Source organism: Hemicordylus capensis, chromosome 6, assembly GCF_027244095.1.
Source record: "Hemicordylus capensis ecotype Gifberg chromosome 6, rHemCap1.1.pri, whole genome shotgun sequence".
NCBI lineage: Eukaryota > Metazoa > Chordata > Lepidosauria > Squamata > Cordylidae > Hemicordylus > Hemicordylus capensis.
Window position 1 is genome coordinate 168,232,889 of NC_069662.1, and position 20,085 is coordinate 168,252,973.

General features: G+C 49.2%; 1 protein-coding gene across 1 annotated transcript; it reads left to right on the forward strand.

The window, feature by feature from the left end:
- The first annotated feature begins 3,390 nt into the window (after positions 1 to 3,390).
- On the forward strand, positions 3,391 to 15,678 carry LOC128332018 (uncharacterized). Its single transcript, XM_053266193.1, has 4 exons — positions 3,391 to 3,667; positions 8,729 to 9,382; positions 11,470 to 11,673; positions 13,900 to 15,678. The coding sequence occupies exons 2-4, from the start codon at positions 8,917 to 8,919 to the stop codon at positions 14,988 to 14,990; spliced, it is 1,761 nt and encodes a 586-aa protein (XP_053122168.1). The 5' UTR covers positions 3,391 to 3,667; positions 8,729 to 8,916; the 3' UTR covers positions 14,991 to 15,678.
- The last annotated feature ends 4,407 nt before the right edge of the window (positions 15,679 to 20,085 follow it).

Here is a 20,085-nt window from a genome sequence, read left to right on the forward strand (position 1 = left end):
ATGCAAACTCAGCATTGCTGAACAAAGAGTAGTTATGCCTGAACGTTATGCCTCAAACTTGAGTCCCCAGATTGTTAGACTACAAATCCCACCATCCGCCTTCAACCATTGTGGCTGGGGGTAATGGGAGTTGTAGTCCAACATGAGAGGAGAGCTTGTGGTAGCAAGCATGACTTTATTTATTTTTATTTACATTTATAGCTCGCTTTTCCTCCGACGGCTCAGAGCAGTGAACATGATTATGTTTATCCTCACAACAACCCTGTGAGCTAGGTTAGACTGAGAGATACATGACTGGCCCAGAGTCACCCAGTGAGTTTCATGGTTGAATGGGGATTCAAACCCGAGTCTTCCCAGTCCTAGTCCAACACTCTAACCACTACGCTATGCTGGTTCCTTGTCCCCTTAGCTAAGCAGGGTCCACCCCGGTTGCATATGAATGGGAGACTAGAAGTGTGAGCACTGCAAGAGATTCCCCTCAGGGGATGGAGCCACTCTGGGAAGAGCAGAAGGTTCCAAGTTCCCTCCCTGGAAGCTTCTCCAAGAAAGGGCTGAGAGAGATTCCTGCCTGCAACCTTGGAGAAGCCGCTGCCAGTCTGTGTAGACAATACTGAGCCAGATGGACCAAGGGTCTGACTCAGTATATGGCAGTTTGAGAAGCCCTGGCCTAAAATGTTAAGAAATTCTGAATTATGCATGCTGACTTTGAAAATCAAAAGTCCATCAGAGAATCCACCAGGAGAGGAGGCTTATCAACGTCAGGAATGTAGGGAAACCTCCGGGGGCAAGAGCTATTTCAGAGTCCGTCAGGACTGTCCAAGTGTGCAGGAATGCATTTCGAATTTTAAAAAAGAAAATCTATTGGAGAATCCACAACAGGAAGAAGCCCTTTTTATTCTCTGCCAAGAATGTGGGAAAGCATTCAGGGACTACTAGAACCACCTCAGATCTCATCAGAATGTCCACACAGGGGAAAAGTATTGCGTGTGTAGGGAAAAACTGAGGCGATCAGAGTAATTCCATTTTCACCAGAAATCCACATGGGAGAAAACACAGGGAAACAGGAAGTTGCCATATACTGAGTCAGACCATTGGTCTATCTAGCTCAGTATTGTCTTCACAGACTGGCAGCGGCTTCTCCCAGGTTACAAGCAGGAACCTCTCTCAGCCCTGTTTTGGAGATGCTGCCAGGGAGGGAACTTGGGACCTTCTGCCTGCAAAGCAGATGCTCTGCCACTGAGCTGCCTACATCCCTATCCTGAGGCGATTTTCTCCACTCCATTGTAGGTTCCACAATATAAGTTGCCTTACTGTGAGTCAGACCCTCGGTCCATGTAAATCAATATTGTCTGCACTGGCTGGCAGCAGCACTTCAGGGTTTCAGAGGAGGACCTTCCCAATCCCAGCCCAACGGGGAGATGTCAGGGACTGAACCTGGAACCAAGTTCGGCATGCCAAGAAAATCCTCTGCCACTGAGCTGAAGGCACGCAAAGCAACCATCTTGCTGAAGCAAAACCAGGCTGGGTTTACCATGCTGGACCTAGGACGGGCGAGACCCAGGTTCAAATCCCTGTTCACCCATGAAGTAATGGCTTAACTTTAGACACTCTCTTTCCTTCACCTTTCGCCATTCCCTTTCAGCCTCTCCTGCTGCACAGGGTTGTTGTGAGGAAAAGAAAGAAAAGCTCCTGCGCTGAGTTACTGAGTTGAAAAAGCTCTCATTATGCCACCTTCAGTTCAGTCCCCTGCAGCTGTTGTTGGCTTCTCCAAGAGAGGGCTGAGAGAGATTCCTGCCTGCAACCTTGGAGAAGCCGCTGCCAGTCTGTGAAGACAATACTGAGCTAGATGGATGGACCAAGGGTCTGACTCAGTATAGGGCAACCTTCTATGTACCTGTGTAAGTAGGGGCACTGCCCTGAGGCCACCTATGGAGTACGGATCACTTCAGCCCTCTCTCTGGACTGAGGGGAGGAGAGCGGGTCTTGTAGCAGCAAGCATGGCTGATCCCCTTAGCTAAGCAGGGTCTGCCCTGGTTGCATATGAATGGGAGACTTGATGTGTGAGCACTGGAAGAGATTCCCCTCATGGGGTAGAGCTGCTCTGGGAAGAGCAGAAGGTTCCAAGTTCCCTCCCTGGCAGCTTCTCCAAGAGAGGGCTGAGAGAGAGATTCCTGCCTGCAACCTGGGAGAAGCCGCTGCCAGTCTGTGAAGACAATACTGAGCTAGATGGACCAAGGGTCTGACTCAGTATAGGGCAGCTTCCTAAGTTTCCTATGTTTCCTACAACTCCTATCATCCCCAGTCACAGTTGCCAGTAGCCAGGATCTGTAGGCCAACAACAGCTGGAAAGGCCAGAGTTTGACACCTCTGGGTTAGAGTGTTAGACTAGGACTGGGAAGGCCTGGGTTCAAATTAGTTTTTAATTTAGAATGTAATTTTTAATGTTGCCTTGTTTGCATGCTTTTGTGCACCGCCCGGAGTCTTCGGAGTGGGGGGGGTATATTTAATGTTTCTCATAAAAATAAAATAATAAAATGCCTGCTGAGTCATGAAGCTCATCACAGGGTGACTCTGGGCCAGTCACCACCTCTCAAACTAGCCCACCTCACAGTGCTGTTGAGGATACGACTAATATTTATATACGGCAGATATTGATAGGCTACTTTTCAACAAAATTCCCCAAAGCGGTTTACATAGCTAGAAGTAAATAAATAAAATGGCTCCCTGTCCCCGAAGCAGGGCTCACAATCTGAAAAAGAAACTTAAGAAAGACACCAGCAAGAGCCACTGGAGGGATGCTGTGCTGGGGGGATGGAGAGGGCCGGTTGCTCTCCCTCTGCTTGATAAAGAGAATCGCCACTTTTAAAAGGTGCCTCGCCCTCTTGGCTCAGTAAGCAGGAGGCAGTTGTGAGGATATCGGGGCGGGGGGATCATGTATGCCGCCTTGAGGAAGGGTGGGGGAAAATAGCCCTAAACAAACATTGATGATGATGATGATTACATTTATATCCCGCTCTTCCTCCAAGGAGTCCAGAGCAGTGTACTACATATTTGAGTTTCCCTTTCACAACAACCCTGTGAGGTAGGTTAGGCTGAGAGAGAAGCGACTGGCCCAGAGTCACCCAGCGAGTATCATGGCTGAATGGGGATTTGAACTCAGGTCTCCCCGGTCCTAGTCCGGCACTCTAACCACTACGCCACGCTGGCGGTGGCTGCTGCTGCTGCTGCTGCTGATGATGATGATGATGATTTGCCTGGGCAACAGCTGCAAGCTTTTTAAAAGACAGAGCTGTGTGAGCTTCGTACATTCAAACAACAAGAACACCACATGGTCTCGAAGGCTACCACCGCGTATCGTGTGAACCGTCCTGGAAGTGCAAAATTCCCGGGTTAGGGTCTTGGAGGGGCTGGAACCTCCACGGCTTCCAGTCTCCCTCCAGCAGAGGGCAGCGGCCAATTGTGTCTGTCGCTGGGAGGCGAAGGAAATGCAGCCGGCTAGTTCTTCCTCTCTCTCTCCTTCTGCGTGCAGAGTCAGGAGCCATTAAGCAAAGAAGCTGCAAAAAAGGGGGCTGGAAATAACCAAAAAAAAATCACCCAGCCAAGCTTTGTGACTCCAGGAAGGGAGGAGGAACTGCACTTTGGCCGGGAGAAGCCGCTCTCTGCGCGGGTAAGGGCGACGGGCGGTGCGGGGGGCGGGTGGGTAGGTGGGGGCTCCGTTTCCACGCGAAGCAGCAGCAAGCAGCAGCAGATGCGCCCCAAGCGCGGAGCGGGCTGCCAGGCGAGCTGCCCGGGCATGGGAAGCGCGAAAGCGGCGTGCGCGCATGGCTTCTCCGCCCCGCTGCCCCCGACCAGCCTCTGCAAAGCCGCGGTGGGTTTCCCGCTTTTGCGCAAAGCAAAATCCGTCCTTCGGGCAATGGAGGGCGGTCGCTCGGTGGGGAAGACCTGCTTGCCGATGCTGCGTGGAGAAGCGGGGGGTCTGCCTGGCTTTCTCCTCCAGCCAGGGCTGGCACCCCGGAGGCCTTGCCTCTAGGCTGGTATCGCCTGCTGCCTCGGGAGCCAGGGGCCCCGCTCCAAGCTGTGCTGCTGCAGCAGCTCCCTCCCGGGCGGACCGACTCGGAAGGAAGCCGCAGGGCCCACTGCGTGCAGTGCGACGACGCGCTCCCAAGTCAGCGTGCACAGGATCGCGGCCTGGGAGGAACAAGTAGTTGGGCGCAGCAGCAGCAGCGGCGGGGAGGCCCTCTCTCCGACCCCCCCCCCTTTCCCGGGCCATTCCGATGAGCTGCCAGCGACCCTGAGGAGGAGCGGGGCGTGCAACAAACATGTTATTTAGAAGACTTCTGGCGCTTGGGATCCGCTTAAGCGGAGTCGGGTCAGAGGCTGCGGCAGGAAAGATGGGGGGGTCTGGATTGTGCTCGGGGGAGTCACTCCACTTCCATGCCGAGTAGTAAATAGCAGCTCTACACCCACCCACCCCGCTTCCCCTCCAAGCGCGGAGTTCAGCAGTGGCACTACCTATTGTCCTTTGGTGGTCATTCTTGCCTGAAGGACCTTTTGAAAATGGCCAGGCCACTAGAAGAACGGGGAGCCAGACGGGTTGCCTGCCCGCCGCCCGCTTCTCGGTGGGGTAGCTTTTAATTTGAATTAAAGGGTGCAGGAAGCACCAGGTTCGGGGGACCCCCCCCCAGGCCATCCGGGAACGTGCAGCGCATCGTCTCCAAAAGTCTTGGCGCGCCATGGAGAGCCTCCTCCCATCCCCACGCTGCTGCATGGCAGGAAAGTGGCCCACATTTGAGGGTGCCTGCCCCCAGCCCCCATTCTCCGCCCCCCCCCCCGAAGAGTGGGAGGGGGTGCTGCTGGCACAAAGGCCTCGAGCTTATCAGCATTTGACAACAACATTGCGGCAAAGCGGCGCGTCCTGCAAGGGCGATGCGCCGCCAGAACGCAAACTTAAGCCGCGGCTGTCTGGTTGCGCTCAGGGCAGAGTATAAACAGAGCTCGGAAGATTATCTCCGGCCGCTGTTTGTTCCCAGGCCTCTTCAGCGCCAGGCAGCAAAGGGGTCAAGATCTGGGCTTTGTGGGCCCAATAAGGGGTAAAGTTAATCTGAATTGCCACGTGCGAAAACAAGAGAAATGTGGGCCCATACTGGAAGTGGCTGTCCAGCGCGGTTAACTTCCTTGCTCAGGGGTTCTCAAGCGCGGCTCCCCAGATGTAGTTCGACTACAACTCCCATCATCCCCCGCCTTTAGTCATGGTGGCTGGAGATGATGGGAGTTGTAGTCCAACAACGTATGGAGTGGTACCCACGTTTGAGAACCCCTGTCCTTGTTGATCAGCACACAGGGTGGGAGATCCTAAACCAGACAAACCATGTCCTGCTAGTGTTTGTGACCACCCTTGTAGAAATCCAATCAGGCCACCTTATTCAAGGGATTGAACTTGATAACCTGTGTCTAGTGTTAGCTACCTGCAGAGGGATAGTAGTTGCAGCTCTGTCAGTCACATGTATTGCTCAAGGGTAAGCCCCTCTGAGTTCAAGCATGTTTGAGGAGTACACCTCATTCAGCAGAAATTTGAAGGAAAAACTGTGTGCACGTTTAATTTAAAATTGACTCTCGAATACTTTCTATTCAACATGAACAGCGTTCACATGTGCACAGTAATTGTGCCCAAGAAGTCTTAAAAGGCTTTTATGAAAATGTCTACCATCATATAGTAGTCTTGGGTGTCCTGTGCTTGCCTGTCCTTTCTAATGGCTTTCAGCCGCTGTGGCTGCAGAAGATGGGAGTTGTAGCCCTGCAATGTAGTGATGCAGAACCCCTGACTTATTGTGTTCCAGTAAATGAAATACTGCACAATCCAGAGTCCACAACGTGTTTTATGCAGAAAAAGGAATAAGGTAGTTCCTTATCCCAAAAGAGCTCACATTCTAAAAAGAAAGAAAAGGTAATGCCAGCAACAGCCGCTGGAGGGATGCTGGATGCTGATGTTGGAAAAGGCCCGTTGCTAACTATAAGAGTGCTACCACTTGAAAAGTTGCCTCTTTGCTCCTTTCAGAGGGAAGATGGAAACCTGCGGACATTTTTCACAGACAAGGCTTAAAAGCAGCTTAATGCAGTGTTCCCTCTCACAGGTATCCCCAGATGTTGTTGACTACAACTCCCAGAATCCCCAAGCAAAAGCCATTATAGCTGAGGATTCTGGGAGTTGTAGTCAACATCATCTGGGAATCCCTGTGAGAGGGAACACTGGCTTAATGTGAATGCACAACGTTCATTTGTACTTGCGGAAGAGCTATAGCTGAGTGGCAGAACACCTGCTTTGCATGCAAACGATCCCAGCTGCGATATCTGGCTTAACCAGTTAAAAGGACTTCAGGTAGGATGACTGGGAGAGGACCTCTGGGCTGAAGCAGTAGAAGACAGCTACAGATGTTTCTCTATTCTGAGCTGGCCAGAATGGTCATTTGCATTACAGATGCCTCTCCTTTGTTTTCTGTTCTGTGGGTTATCACAAACATTGTGAAAGAAGGTGGAGTCTCTCTGGTCCAAGCCCATCACAGGCTGGCTTTTGTGTATTAAGTGTTGTTGACACTTTAACTTGTGATTGTGAGAACAGAACAAGGAGTGGTCCTTAATCATTTAACCTGGAGTAAAAGAGTGATCTTGTGAATGCACTGTTGCTTTGATATAGGAGGGTTGCAGATTTGATCGGTTTGCATAGTGCTTTCTGAAGCGATCGTACTGATGCCTGAGACAGCAATAATGAACCCACAAGTCCTGCTCAGAATGTTCATATTTTCTGCTGTGCTTTCCTAGGAATGGAAGTCTAGTTAGGAAAGTTCTTTGTTCCTAACTTGCTCTGAAGCAAAGTCCCAGAAGTGTCTTTAAAAAAAAAAAAAAAGCCAAACACCTGGGATCTATGTGCTACAGGTAGCCTGACCAAAGTGAATTACTTGTGACTGTTCATTTAAAAACTCCTTCCACAGCTTAATGTTTGCCTTAGAAAAAGGTGATGTAAATGTCAAGTATTGTCCAGGCTTAGAAATAGTAGAATTGTACCAAATTTTTGGTTCAAACAAGAGGTTTTAGGGGAATGAGCTTCACAAACCTCTCCCTTGGTTGTCTTATCTTGCCTGCATATTCAAGTATATTTGCTTGAATTCCAGTTATCCCTTAAAATGAATATACTTCTTGCCTGTTCCTCAAAGTTGGGCCTTAGTAGCTTTGCCAGAGGGTATGTGTTAGATGCTATGTGTAACTAAGAGTTTCCAAGTCATTGAACTAGGATAAAGGCTTTTCCACAAATACAATATTTTAATTGTTGGCTCTTTTAATAAAATATCCAGGAATTCTCAGAAGACTCCTGTGGCTGTGTTATCCAGGGTTTTCTCATATCATTGGTGTCTCTATGATACCTTATTGCCAAGAAGTTTGAAAGATTGGACTACGATTCCCATCACCTCCAGGCACAAGGGCTTTTAGCAATGGTCGCTACTCTCTGATAAGTGTGCCATCAGCATGCACCCTGAGTGAATCATTAGAACAGGGTTCCCTACTTTGGGTCCACAGATCTTGGGCTACAATTCCCATCATCTCCAGCCACTGAGTAACTGGGGGTGTTGTAGTCCAGCATCATCTAGGGACCCAGGGTTGAGAACCCCTGAGCATGCTTCTTTCCCACTTTATCAAAGTGGATAACATAAGTGTGGAAGCTACTGATCATCCCCATCTGGAAATACCAATAATAATAAGAAGAAGAAGAAGAAGAAGTAGTGACACTTAGCATTTAAATAACCATTTTTCTAGATGCTCAAAGTGGTTCAGTAACTTATCTCTGCAACCCTTACAGCAAACATATAAGATAGCCCAGTACTAGTATCCCCGAATGGTGGGCCAAAGAGTGGCATGCCTAAGGCCACCCAGTGATTTTTATGACTGAGGTGAGATTAGCACCAGGGACTTAAAGAACATCCTCTCAGCTACTTTGCTATGCCAGTTCCTCATCTCAGTCCTCTTCAGACACACTGTCCTGGATCTGAAGTGGTCTTTCTGGAGCTCTCCAGAAGCAGAGTCTGAACCAGTTTAGGAAGACGGTGATGCCCACCCCAGGGTTCTCCTTCTTCAAGACTACTTCTCAAGACTAGTTCTCCTTCTTCAGGACTTCAAGGCAAGACTACAACACCTGGGGCTTTTTAGTTTAGAAAAAAGATGACTGCGGGGAGACATGATAGAAGTCTATAAAATCATGCATGGTGTGGAGAAAGTGGAGAGAGCGAAATTCTTTTCCCTCTCACATAACACTAGAACCAGGGGTCACTCCATGAAATTGATTGCCAGGAGGTCTAGGACCAACAAATGGAAGTACTTTTTCACACAATGCGTGATCCACTTGTGGAACTCTCTGCCACAGGATGTGGTGACAGCCAACAACCTGGAAGGCTTTAAGAGGGGTCTGGATGACTTCATGTAGGAGAGGTCTAACAATGGCTACTAGTCGGAGGGCTGTGGGCCACCACCAGCCTCAAAGGCAGGATGCCTCTGAGTATCAGTTGCAGGGGAGTAATGGCAGGAGAGGGCATGCCCTCAACTCCTGTCTGTGGCTTCCAGCGGCATCTGGTGGGCCACTGTGCGAAACAGGATGCTGGACTAGATGGGCCTTGGGCCTGATCTAGCAGGGCTGTTCGTATGTTTCTTATTCCATCCATGTTTGCCTTTTCTTCTTTTTCAGGTGTTCTCAGCATGAAATTCTACGACTGCAGCTGATCTCTGAACCTTCTTCAGTCAGCGGCACCAGCACAACCCAGTTGGCTTTGCGTCCTAAAGGAGGACCATTCTTGAGCCGTGCTACTGCCACTATATAGTTACCAGCTGTTGTGGCATCTGCTTCCTTCAGCTCCTTCTGGCTCACGGACTCCAATGTTTTCCTCAGCAGCTGAGAGAGACAAATGGGGACCTAGGTTTGACTCTCCCCCATCCACTTCCGCTGCTGCCTCTCAGGCCAATGCGACCGGCCGGAAAAGGAAAGCCAACTTCTCCAACGACGAGACGGAGACTCTGGTCTGGAATGTAGTTCGACACTTCAGTGCCCTCTATGGATCTGAATCCTTCCGGGCTCACCCTGTCCGCCGGAAGCAACTCTGGACACAGATCCAAAGCCGGGTCAACTTCCTTGGCTACACCGAACGCTCCATTGATGATCTGAAGCACAAATGGCGGGACTTGAGGTTGGATGTCAAGAAGAAGATAACAGCCAAGAAGCCGCCACCTGTACACAGGCCGGGGCCTCCTCACAAACCTCGGCTTACGCCCCTAGAAAAGATGGTGGCTTCGACCTTCCTGCAGCCTACCCATGATTCAGAGCCAGAAATTGTCTTAGACCCAGGTGAGTTTGGAAAGCTTTGAGTCATTGTCGGTATCTGAGGAACCGCATTGGTGTGTGCTGACCTAGGGTTGGAGTAGGCCGCGAATAATGGACATCTCATTCTTTCTAGGCCTTTATGTTCTCCTGCCTCGGATCTTCACCAGTTGCAGAAAGTTCTGAGGGATGTAGGTGGTGGTTCTCATATAGTTTGTTCAGGGTGTTCCTAAAACACTTTCGTGGGTAATTCAAATGGAATGCACAACCCTGCTATCTAATGTGGGGGACAGTTTACCAGACAGTTCTCCTACACACACCTCATTGAAATGAACAGGAGCGGCCATCCTGTCCACTACCACCAACACACACACACACACACACACACGTCTCCAGGCCACAGTTTGGTTTTATTTTGACATGGGAATTTTGCCACCTTGTGGTCTTCTCTTTGATGTGGTCATGTTGTATTTCACAAAGGTGCTACTTCATGCAGATGACTTTCCATATGAAAGTGGGATGAGAAACATGAAGATGTTAACCATCCCATAATAAATAGATGAATTGGCCTTTGGGTTACTTACAGGATTGACATTTTGATCGATTGACATTTTGAGGGCTTTGAGGCTCTGCATCTCATCACATTGTTGCTGTTATTCTTGATTATAATTAGTAATTGCTGCAACTCTCCAACATGTGAGCAGTTTCTCGGCTACTGCTGGCTTGATATGGAGGTGCCAGCCTTCAAATCTGGGGGTCAGAGTGGTATGTCATTTGCAATTTTGAAGTTCTTTAGTATTTTATGCAATGCTTTAGCAACACCATGTGCTTCAGGGAGGATGCTTGATGCTCAGCTGAGTGTGAGGAACCTTTGCTGGCCCCATGCTGTTGTACTGAACAGGAAATCGTTCCTTTACAGCAGAGATGTGGGTGTTCTGGGGGGAAATTGAATTGGACAGTTTTTTGGAAATTTGTTCAACAGAATTTCCCCACGCAATTTTTTTTTCATGTGTATAAAGCTTGCACATTTTTCCCCTCAGAAAATGTTGCTGTGCACATCTTTCTGATGTGCTAATATTGTGATCTGATTTTGCATATTATTTGACAAATATATTCAGTAAGATTTAAACTCCTGTTTACAAATCAATAAAGCATATATAGGAACATAGGAAGCTGCCATATACTGAGTCTGCCCATTGGTCTAGCTAGCTCAGTATTGTCTACTCAAAGAAGGCAGCGGCTTCTCCAAGGTTTCAGGCAGGAATTTCTCTCAGACCTATCTTGGAGAAGCTGCCAGGAAGGGAACTTGAAACCTTCCGCTCTTCCCAGAGTGGCTCCATCCCCTAAGAGGAATATCTTACAGCACACTTCTAGTCTCCCATTCATATGCATCCAGGGTGGACCCTGCTTCGCTAAGGGGACAAATCGTGCTTGCTACCACAAGACCAGCTCTCCTCTCCAAACACTCCATATGTTCTCTCCCATACACTTCCTAGGGATAATCACGTGAAAAATATTAATTACAATTTTGCCAGGCTTGCCTAGTATTGCATTGGCATCCATCCATTGTTCCTAATGTATTTTATGAATGAAACAGTTTTTAGAAATGGAAAATTGAGTATCAGAAATGTTTCTGAATAATCTTCAGCCTCACAACTTTGCTTTACCTTTTATGTAGAATGACTCAGGGAAAAGAGAAAAAAATGCATTGTGTTTCATAAGATTATAGGAGTCAAAGGAAAGGAATGGGCTGCTATTTATTTATTTTAAAGTTTTCTATCCTGACTTCCTCCATGGATCCAAAACAGCATGCAACACATTTCAAAACTAAAAGGCAGTCATATAAATAAAAGATATAAAAGCCAGAACTGAGGAAGTAAAAGAACTGACAATGTTATTAAAGTCACTTATTTACACTTTTGCCCTAATAGCATGTATTTAAACCATTGCAAAGTTGGATAATTGGGAATGGTGTTTATTGTTGGATTAGCTTGATGGTGGGTGGTACATAATGAATTCGACTAAATGTGCAGAGGGGATTCGTAACGAATGTTCAGAAAATAGTGTTACAGCTCATCACGTCGTCTGAATCTACTTGTCCTTTTGTCCCGCAGATATTTTCTTCCCCGGGGCATCGAAGCAGTCCTTCATGCCCATGCAGCCAGGCGTTAGCCACCCCAGCATCTACATTGATACCAATGGACAGCCCTCCTCACTGCCAGACATGGAAGGCTCCATGGTTCCACGCCTGGCGGTCCAGAGCCCCGACCCTTCCGTCATCTGTGACTACAGCAGGGGTGAAGGGCAGAGCAGTTCAGGTAGGGATGGCCATTCACACATGCGCCTTCGAAAGCCCGCACCCCACTAGCAGTGGCTGACGTTCTGACACACCCTGTGCTAATACAGCAAAGATGCACCCACACGAGAAAGTCACGTGGCTGCACAGATGCTCAAATCTGCAGAAACTATCCTTGTGGTCACAAACCCCACTGTGCAGGCGTTGCACTTGCACGGCAAGAGGAGTGGATAGCTTCGCATCATTCTCTGCAACATATATGGACTGGGGAAGAGCGTCCACAGCAGGAAAAGCACACCCTGTGGCACCAGCAGAGTATTGGTCTGGAATGCATGCTCCTGGTTTAGCGGGACTAGGTAGTGCAACTTCCTTTCACGAGGGCATCGTGTTCACATTATTCTGGCTATCAGCCAGCGTGCTTAGGTCTCAGGACTACTTGTTGCTTGCTGCAACAGGTCTTCCGCTCCAGTTCTGGGCATAAATCCCAGTAGGAAATCCTGAGGCTAGGGAGGAGAATTTGCAGTCAGACAAAGCTTGCTGTTTGGAACCTTCTTCACACAGGAGAGTTGCCTTTTTCGAACTGGCCACCTCTTGGGCTGTGAATATGTGAGGAAGAGAGGTTGACACAGTGAACTAGAAGTGCAAGGTGAATCCACAGTGCATAAGGATCTACCCCGGTTTCCCCGAGGAGGGGCTAGGGAAAGAGACTGGCTTGGAAAAGAATGTCTGAATGTGTCCTGGAAGAAAACAAAGAGGAGGCCCAGCAGAATTGGGGAGAGCCTATAGCAGAGGAGGTTCCCAGTTCCAAGGAAATTACCAGAAGACAGCTGCAAGCCCAGGGTGAAAGCAAACACCATGAGCTGGACCCCCAAGTCAACCCGCACTCAGTCCTGGCAACCAACATGTGCCAGACAGAAGCAGAAGAGCCCATAGCCAATGACCTGGTGGCTCCTGAGAGCCAGCCCCTTGACATTTCCTCATAGGACGGTGCCAAAAGGTCACGGCCAAACGCCAGGAATGGCGGAGGAGCACTTAGCCGGCAGCATGGCTTGGGCTCACCAGGAAAGGGCTCCGTGGGAGTAGGACGACTCCTCAGGGGCAAAGAAAAGGCCCCAGGCCTTAGCCTTTATAAGTCCATCAGAGGCAAGGGCTCTTTGCTGGAACATCAGCTCCATGCTGCTGCTCCCAGCTCACAAGGAATCCTACCCTGCCCCATTTCCAGAGACCCTGGGCCTCCAGTGAAGAGCCTGGGGAAAGCCAAACATCTGAGCCTCTCTGACCTTAGCCTGAAGATCTCTGCAGCCTCCAACATACATTAGACCTAGAAGGGTGAGCATCCTAGAGCATCAAGCCCCTTTGCCTGGACTAGGACACTTGACTGACAAGGCTCTTTTCCCTTACTAACCTCTCTCCAGTCTGTTGTAACTGGTCAGTAGTTGTACGGGTGTCACTTCTGTTCCAGTCCTTTGCAGTGGTAATTCTTGAGCTGATCGGCTCTATGTGACTCTTCGGCGGCGAAGATAATATGGCTTGCCCCAGCCTACCTAGGGTGTCCGTAATGGAGCTGGAGGGTGAGATCCAGTCTCAATGAACATTTATCAACCAGCTCCCGTTGGGCCAAATCTTGCTTAGCATATCCTTGTTTCTGTACTTCCAGCATTATGGGGAGGTTCCCATCCCTGCCCTCTGCAGAGTTCAGCACACATGAGCTCGTTGATTTCAAAGAGGTTAAGCGCACCTGACTCGTCATATCATCCAAGGTTGGGGTTATTGTGCTGCTCCTGTATTGCTAAGATCAGTTGCTGAAGCAGTCAAATGAAACCGCTTGCTATTTTCTGTTGCTCGTGTAACATTTCCTTGCATGCATAAAGCTTGGAGTTCTCAAATGTGGGTCCCCAAATGTTGTTGGACTACAACTCCCATCATCCCAGCCACAATGGCCAAAGGCCAGATTGGGGTACCTCTGCCTTGCAGCTTTTGGGATGTAATAAAGTCAGCAGTAACAGTGGCCAAAGGCTGCTGTGGGTGGAGATGATGGGTGTTGTGGCCATCAACATCTGGAGACCTCCTGCCTCAAGGAGAAGCTAGTGGCCATCACCATGTCCTTGGCAGTGAAATCAGAGGACTGACTTTCTCCAAACTAAGACAGACAAAAAATAATTGACTCACCCAGGACTACTTGTTAAGTCTGTGGCTGGACCAGGGATTGACTGCTGGGCTACTCTGACTTCCATCTCTTCTATTTCAGCCGAGTCAGGACCAGAGCTGCGGACTCCAGAAATGCCAGCCGTCTCTCCCCCACTAAGAAATGAGTCTCTAGTTTCCTATGCATCCATGTCCGAGGAAGAGGAGCGAGAAGGCCAAGAGGTGGATGCTGGGATGGGACTGCAGCCTGGCCTAGACCCACAGCTGTCTGCCGAGGAGGACACGAAGGGACCCAGCCGGCAGTCCATGCTCATCCGCAGGTGCAACTCACAGGGCTCAGTGACATCCCTGCCAGAGGATCCTCTCAATCACATGGAGACTCATTCAGACTGGGGCCACGAGGGGGCTTCCGACATCCCAGCTCTGGGTAGAGCGCTCAACCCCTCGCAGCCAGAGGAAGAAGAGGCAGCCAACCAAAGTGCAGAGATGGGCTCCTTGCCCCGGGTGCTGATGGGGCCGACGTGGGAGAAGCAGGAGGAGGAGGAGGAGGAGGAACAGCGGTCCACGTCTCCGCTACACATTGGAGCCCTCACGGAGGAGTCCTTGCCCTCTTCCGCCTCTCCCCAGACGGACCAGGCGCCTGCTTCCCATCCCTTGCCACGGGGGATGCGGGAGGGCAGGCGAGAGGCTTGGAGGACGAATATCCATCGCTTGATGGACATGGAGAACCAGTGGGACCAGCTGTACCACCAGGAGCTAGCCATGTGGCAAGAGGAGAGGGCCCAGCAGCGCAACGAGCGAGCCCGGGACAGAGAGCTCCAGTTCCGGCTGCTCGGCGTCCTCACTGACATCCGAGACGAACTGAGGTATTTGCGGCAGGAGCGGACAACGGCCAGGCAGGAGCGAGCCACGACCCGGCAGGAGCGAGCGTCGCAGACCGTCACGCCAACCACTGTCCCGGCTCCAGCCGCCTTGCCTCCAGAGACGGAGGCTCCAGAGACCTCAACCGAGCCCAGCCCTCTCTTCTTCCCGGTCAAAACTGAAGGGAGCCTCTCCAGACCACTCGCTGCTAGAGCTGGCCGGGGAGAGGCAACCATGGTGACTCGAAGTCCTCATGGCATCCCTCGGCGGGGTAGAGGCCGTCCCCGTGGCTCCACGTCGAGACACAGAAAGTTGTTTATGTCCAGTAGCTAGGAGCAGCTGGGCACCTGCTAGCTCTAAACCAATAGACACCGTGTGTGTGTACAGGGCTCCAGAATTTCCTCTGTATGGGTGTGTGGAGGGCCTAGAGTGTGTGTGTCTGATGGGAATGTCTGGGAATGTCTACGGTATATTGCACTCTGTAAAAGAAAAGGATGTCTGGGGGCACGAGTGATCATGTGTGAATGTGATTTTACGAGAGAGGGTGAATGAATATGCGTGGTGGTGTGACTTCAATGAATTGTGTGTTACCGTGCTGTAGGAGCTGGCCCCTGATGTTACATCCTTGGATAAATAATGACATGTTCTGGGTAGGACAACCCAGCACTGATGCATGGCGGAAATCTTGGCTCCCACCAGCAGCTGTGACTCTGTAGTGCTGTTTGCGTTGGCTGGATGTTCATCCAACATGTGTCCGACTAGCAAATTAATACTACTCCAGTCACAACCGCCATAGGTGAGGGCAGAGGACATAAGCTTGAAGGAGGGGCACATCTGGGTCTGCGAGAGAGACGGCGTGTGGATGGATGAGTGTGAAACGTGTTAGTGTGAGTAGGACTGCTACTTTGTGGGTCGGGAATTAAGGATTCTTAGTTGCTGTTGTTGAGACATTTTATGCAAATCATTTATTGGACTAATTTGCATATATATCCATAAACTCTTTTCAAAAAAAAGCAGCCAACCAACTTGTGTGTGGATTTTAGTCATGGGGGAAAGGTACTTGGTAGCTGTTCCTCGCTGATATTGGAAGTCCTTTTGACAATAACCACCCCACCCCACCAAGACCCATACTTCTCACTTTGTACAGAGGGTTTAAAAAGTCGAGTCGGTGTCGACTCCTGGTGACCACCTAGCCCTGTGGTTTTCTTTGGTAGAATACAGGAGGAGTTTACCATTGCCACCTCCCGCACAGTATGAGACGATGCCTTTCAGCATCTTCCTAGATCACTGCTGCCTGATATAGGTGTTTCCCATGGTCTGGGAAACATACCAGCGGGGATTCGAACTGGCAACCTTTTGCTCACTAGGCAAGTTATTTCCCTGCTACGCCATTAGGTGGCTTACAGAGGGTTTACTTCAAAAAAAAGTGTGTGACACCTTTGTCCCCAGGGAGCCACTCACCAGGGCTATGCCAGAATTGATGCTATGCTAAAACAAAGCCATGCAGTTCGATTCTAGAAAGGTCCATGCTGCCTTGAGATTCCCTAAACTAGGCCTGCATGAATTGTGTTCTGCAGTTAAGCATGACTCACCAGTGGTGCATTGTGGCCTGCCAGGCACTTGAGAACCTTTCTGTTTTGTAGTCCCAAGAAGGCTGCAAACATTCGGAGTGTATTGAGTTCCCCACTCTTTAGCTGACCAGTTCTGCAGGCCTGCCCTAAACTGTGAGGCTAAAAAGTCGGCAGAGGAGGTCTCAAGGTGTGTGTCCCCCCCCATCTGTTCCACTTCCATCATGCCTCCCGGGAAAGAGAAAATGATGAACAAGATCTCTGCCTGCCACGGGCCTGGAGTAGCAAAGAGATGCAGCTCTGGTCTTCCACCCCAGCCGATAATGGACTCCTTTAAACATTAGTCTGTGTGGGAGCCACTTTTTTTGTGAGCAGCTCTTCCAGGGCTGAGATAATGTCATGTGGGTGGGGGTCAAACATGGAACTGGCACTTTGGCAGAAGGTGGGTACCAATTTCCCACATGATCAGCTCTTTGCCCACAGGGCTGGGTCGCCTAAACGTTATTCTAGCCCTGCAGACAGAGCAACCAACTGGAGCTGAAGCTGTGGGTGTCGCCTGCAGATTATGAGGAACCCAAACTATCCTCTTTACTTGTGGCAATCTCTAGCACACAAGAGCAAGGACAGATGCTCCCTGCACGGTGCTGTTTTGGACCGCTGGATAAGAGCATATGATTTTCCCAAAGCCATGACACTTGTCCTCATTCAGTAAGACTACACAGTGTGGCCCTGATCCGTCTGTGATGCCCGTCTGTGATGCTGCATTTGTTACAGAACAAGCTATACTTATTTATTGCACCTTTATCCTGCCTTTCCTCTGAGGAGCACGTGGGGTGTATGTAGTCCTCCTCCCCTATTTTATCCTCACAACAACCCTGTGAGGGAGGTTAGGCCCGAGAAAGAGCAGCTGGCCCATGGCCACTTAGTGTTCAGCATGGCTATGGGGGGCTTTGAAGCAGTCACTGACATCTAGACTAACACTACACCTAGAAAAATGTTGCACGCATGCCATGGTTTCCCACACGCGCATTAGTTTGGATGTCAGTTACTTCGGAAGAAACAGACTTTGTAGGAGTCAAGATTTTTTTTTTTTTCACTGGTGGTAATTTATAAGCTGGAGCCGTTAGTGGCAACTAACATGATACTAGCTGGGTGAGACTGGGCCAGTCACTTCTCTCTCAGCCTAAACTACCTTCACAGGGTTGTTGTGAGGAGAAACTTAAGTATGTAGTACACCGCTCTGGGCTCCTTGGAGGAAGAGCGGGATATAAATGTAAAAATAAATAAATAAAATAAAATACTACTTAGGGTGGCCATGTTCTGGCTTTCCAAATCTGGGTGCCTAATTTGCATATTATGTAAATTGGCTTGAAAATCATTTTTGAGCAGAATAGGGACTACATGTTTTGCTCCAAAACTCCGCTTCTGCAAGGGCTAGAGCTTAGCTTTTGTATGTGTGGGCTTTTTTCTTTTTTAAAAATGAAAGCTGAAATCCAGGCAAATCCGGGTGGGCTAAGCAATCTGGGTGAGATGCTTAAAATCTGGGTGAAACCCAGAATTCCGGTGGGCATGGCAACTCTACAACCATTTGCACATGTATTTTGGGTGGTGTGCTACATGCTGTATAGAACAGAAGTTGTAACACTGCCTTCACTTAAAGGGCTTATAGTGTACAACAAAAGGGATGAGGGAGAGGCTGACAGGAATTCAAGAGAGACAACTCATAGGATGAGATCACCTCCTACACTGTGTACGAACTGAATCTACTACCATCAGCCAAGACATCTCATGAACCTGGTCTGGAATATGCCACTCCGGACTGCACCATACAGCACAATTCCCGACACACAGAAAACAAGCAAGCTGAGGAAAAATTACTAGGCCAGAACTCCTCTTCCTGATTTTCTGTGTGAGGCATTTTGGAGTATGGAGGAAGTCAACATCACGGGGGTCATCACCACCCCCTGCATTTTGGTGGAACACTCCACAAGCAGGTTTATCACCTCACAGACAGGGGAAAGGCCAAGTTGGCCAAGGGAGGGGGCATCTTGAAATAACTGATGGGAGAAAAACTGCCTTCTCTGATGAACATAGAAGCATGAGAAGCCATTTTTAAACCAGCCCACTCGTCGTCATGTACTGCAGAAATAGAAATTTAATCCTCATGAGGAAGATAGACTGATTTCTGAGATGCTAGGATGATTTTTTTTTTTTTTTTTTACATTTATATCCCGCTCTTCCTCCAAGGAGCCCAGGGCAGGGTACTACATACTTGAGTTTCTCCTCACAACCACTCTGTGAAGTAGGCTAGGCTGAGAGAGAAGTGACTGGCCCTGAGTCACCCAGCTAGTATCATTATTATTATTTTTTACATGTATATCCCGCTCTTCCTCCAAGGAGCCCAGAGCAGCATGGCTGAATGGGGATTTGAACTCAGGTCTCTCCGGTCTTAGTCCAGCACTCTAACCACTACACCACGCTGGCTCTCCACGCTGCTAAAAGCAGTCCTCCCTCCGTGAAGATATCCTTAAGGCTCAATTTACACTAGCAGTCTAGAAGTGTTACCTAACCTAACTAGCCCCATCAAAGCATTCCTCCAGTGGCTGTTGCTGGTATCTGCCTTGTTTCATTTTAGATTGTGAGCCCTTTGGGGACAGGGGACCATCTTCTTGATGCATTATTTATTTTTCTGTGTAAACCACTTGAGAACTTTGGTTGACAAGCGGTATATAAATGTTGTTGTTGTAGTAGCAGCAGCAGCTCTCTTCTGATCAGCTCTCCTCTGGTAGCAATAGTTTCTATCCAGTCTCTAAGGCTGGACAAAATTGGGTTTGTCATCACAAACCTGGGTCCTGGTGTGCTGTTGGACTACAACTCCCATCATTCACTGCAATTGGCAGGGGGTGATTGGAGTTGTAGTCCAGCACCACCTGGGGACCAAGATTGAGATCCCCTGCTGAAAGGAGTTTAGGACAACATATATCTGTTCTTTATCTGCCTGGGCCAGTTCAGATGACACTGGCCCCAATCCTGAGAGCAGGAACATCCCGAAAGCACACCTGCCCTGACATCATTGAAACACATGTCGATGTGTTGTTAGGGGCATTCATCCAAGCCGGGTCCCCCATGAGATAGATCAGGGTGTGAGACAGTAACTGACCGAAGGCCAACAATAAACTCTGCAGCAGATCTCTGTTCTTCAACAGCTGGTCTCTGTCCTTTTCAGAGACCAGCAGTTATTCCACAATGGCTCTCTCCACCCTCTACTTTCCAGCCAAAGCTCTCCATAATCTTTATATCTGTGCTTTAACATAAGAACAAATCTTGGAGTACTGCACATAAAATTCTAAAATTAATTTATGCAGAGTTATAAGCTGCTTTGGCAGATGCCTCTCATACTTTTATTTCTTGCTTCAGCTACTACACACACACACACACACACACACCCTTTGCGCGCACACACACACACACACACACACACACACCCTTTGCCCACATAGGAAGAAGAGGTCAATTATAATAGGGGTCTTTAGACATTTAAATGTAGCTCTAGCCATACTGGATGAGTAACTGAAGCCACTACTGTAGCTTTAGTGGATCAGTGGCACATAAAATTAGCACACCCTTTCCCATTGCCCAGACCTGGAGCATCCAGAGCCAAAGGCCATTGTGGCTGGAGATGATGGGAGTTGTAGTCCAACAAGGTTGGGAACCCCAGGCTTAGAGATGAACACCAGAGAGACCTTGTGGCTGCAAGAGAATCAATGTGAATTCACATTCTTGATATTTTCTCAACTCTACAGCTACCACTCCCCAGTTTATAGCAAAACAATTAAAAAGAAGCACAACATATATTGTAA

Bases quoted from the DNA above. Each gene is read 5' to 3' on its own strand.
- LOC128332018 (XM_053266193.1), top strand. From the start codon at position 8,917: ATGTTTTCCTCAGCAGCTGAGAGAGACAAATGGGGACCTAGGTTTGAC. The intron at 9,383-11,469 runs GTGAGTTTGGAA...TTTGTCCCGCAG, and splicing joins AGAAATTGTCTTAGACCCAG to ATATTTTCTTCCCCGGGGCA. The intron at 11,674-13,899 runs GTAGGGATGGCC...CTTCTATTTCAG, and splicing joins TGAAGGGCAGAGCAGTTCAG to CCGAGTCAGGACCAGAGCTG.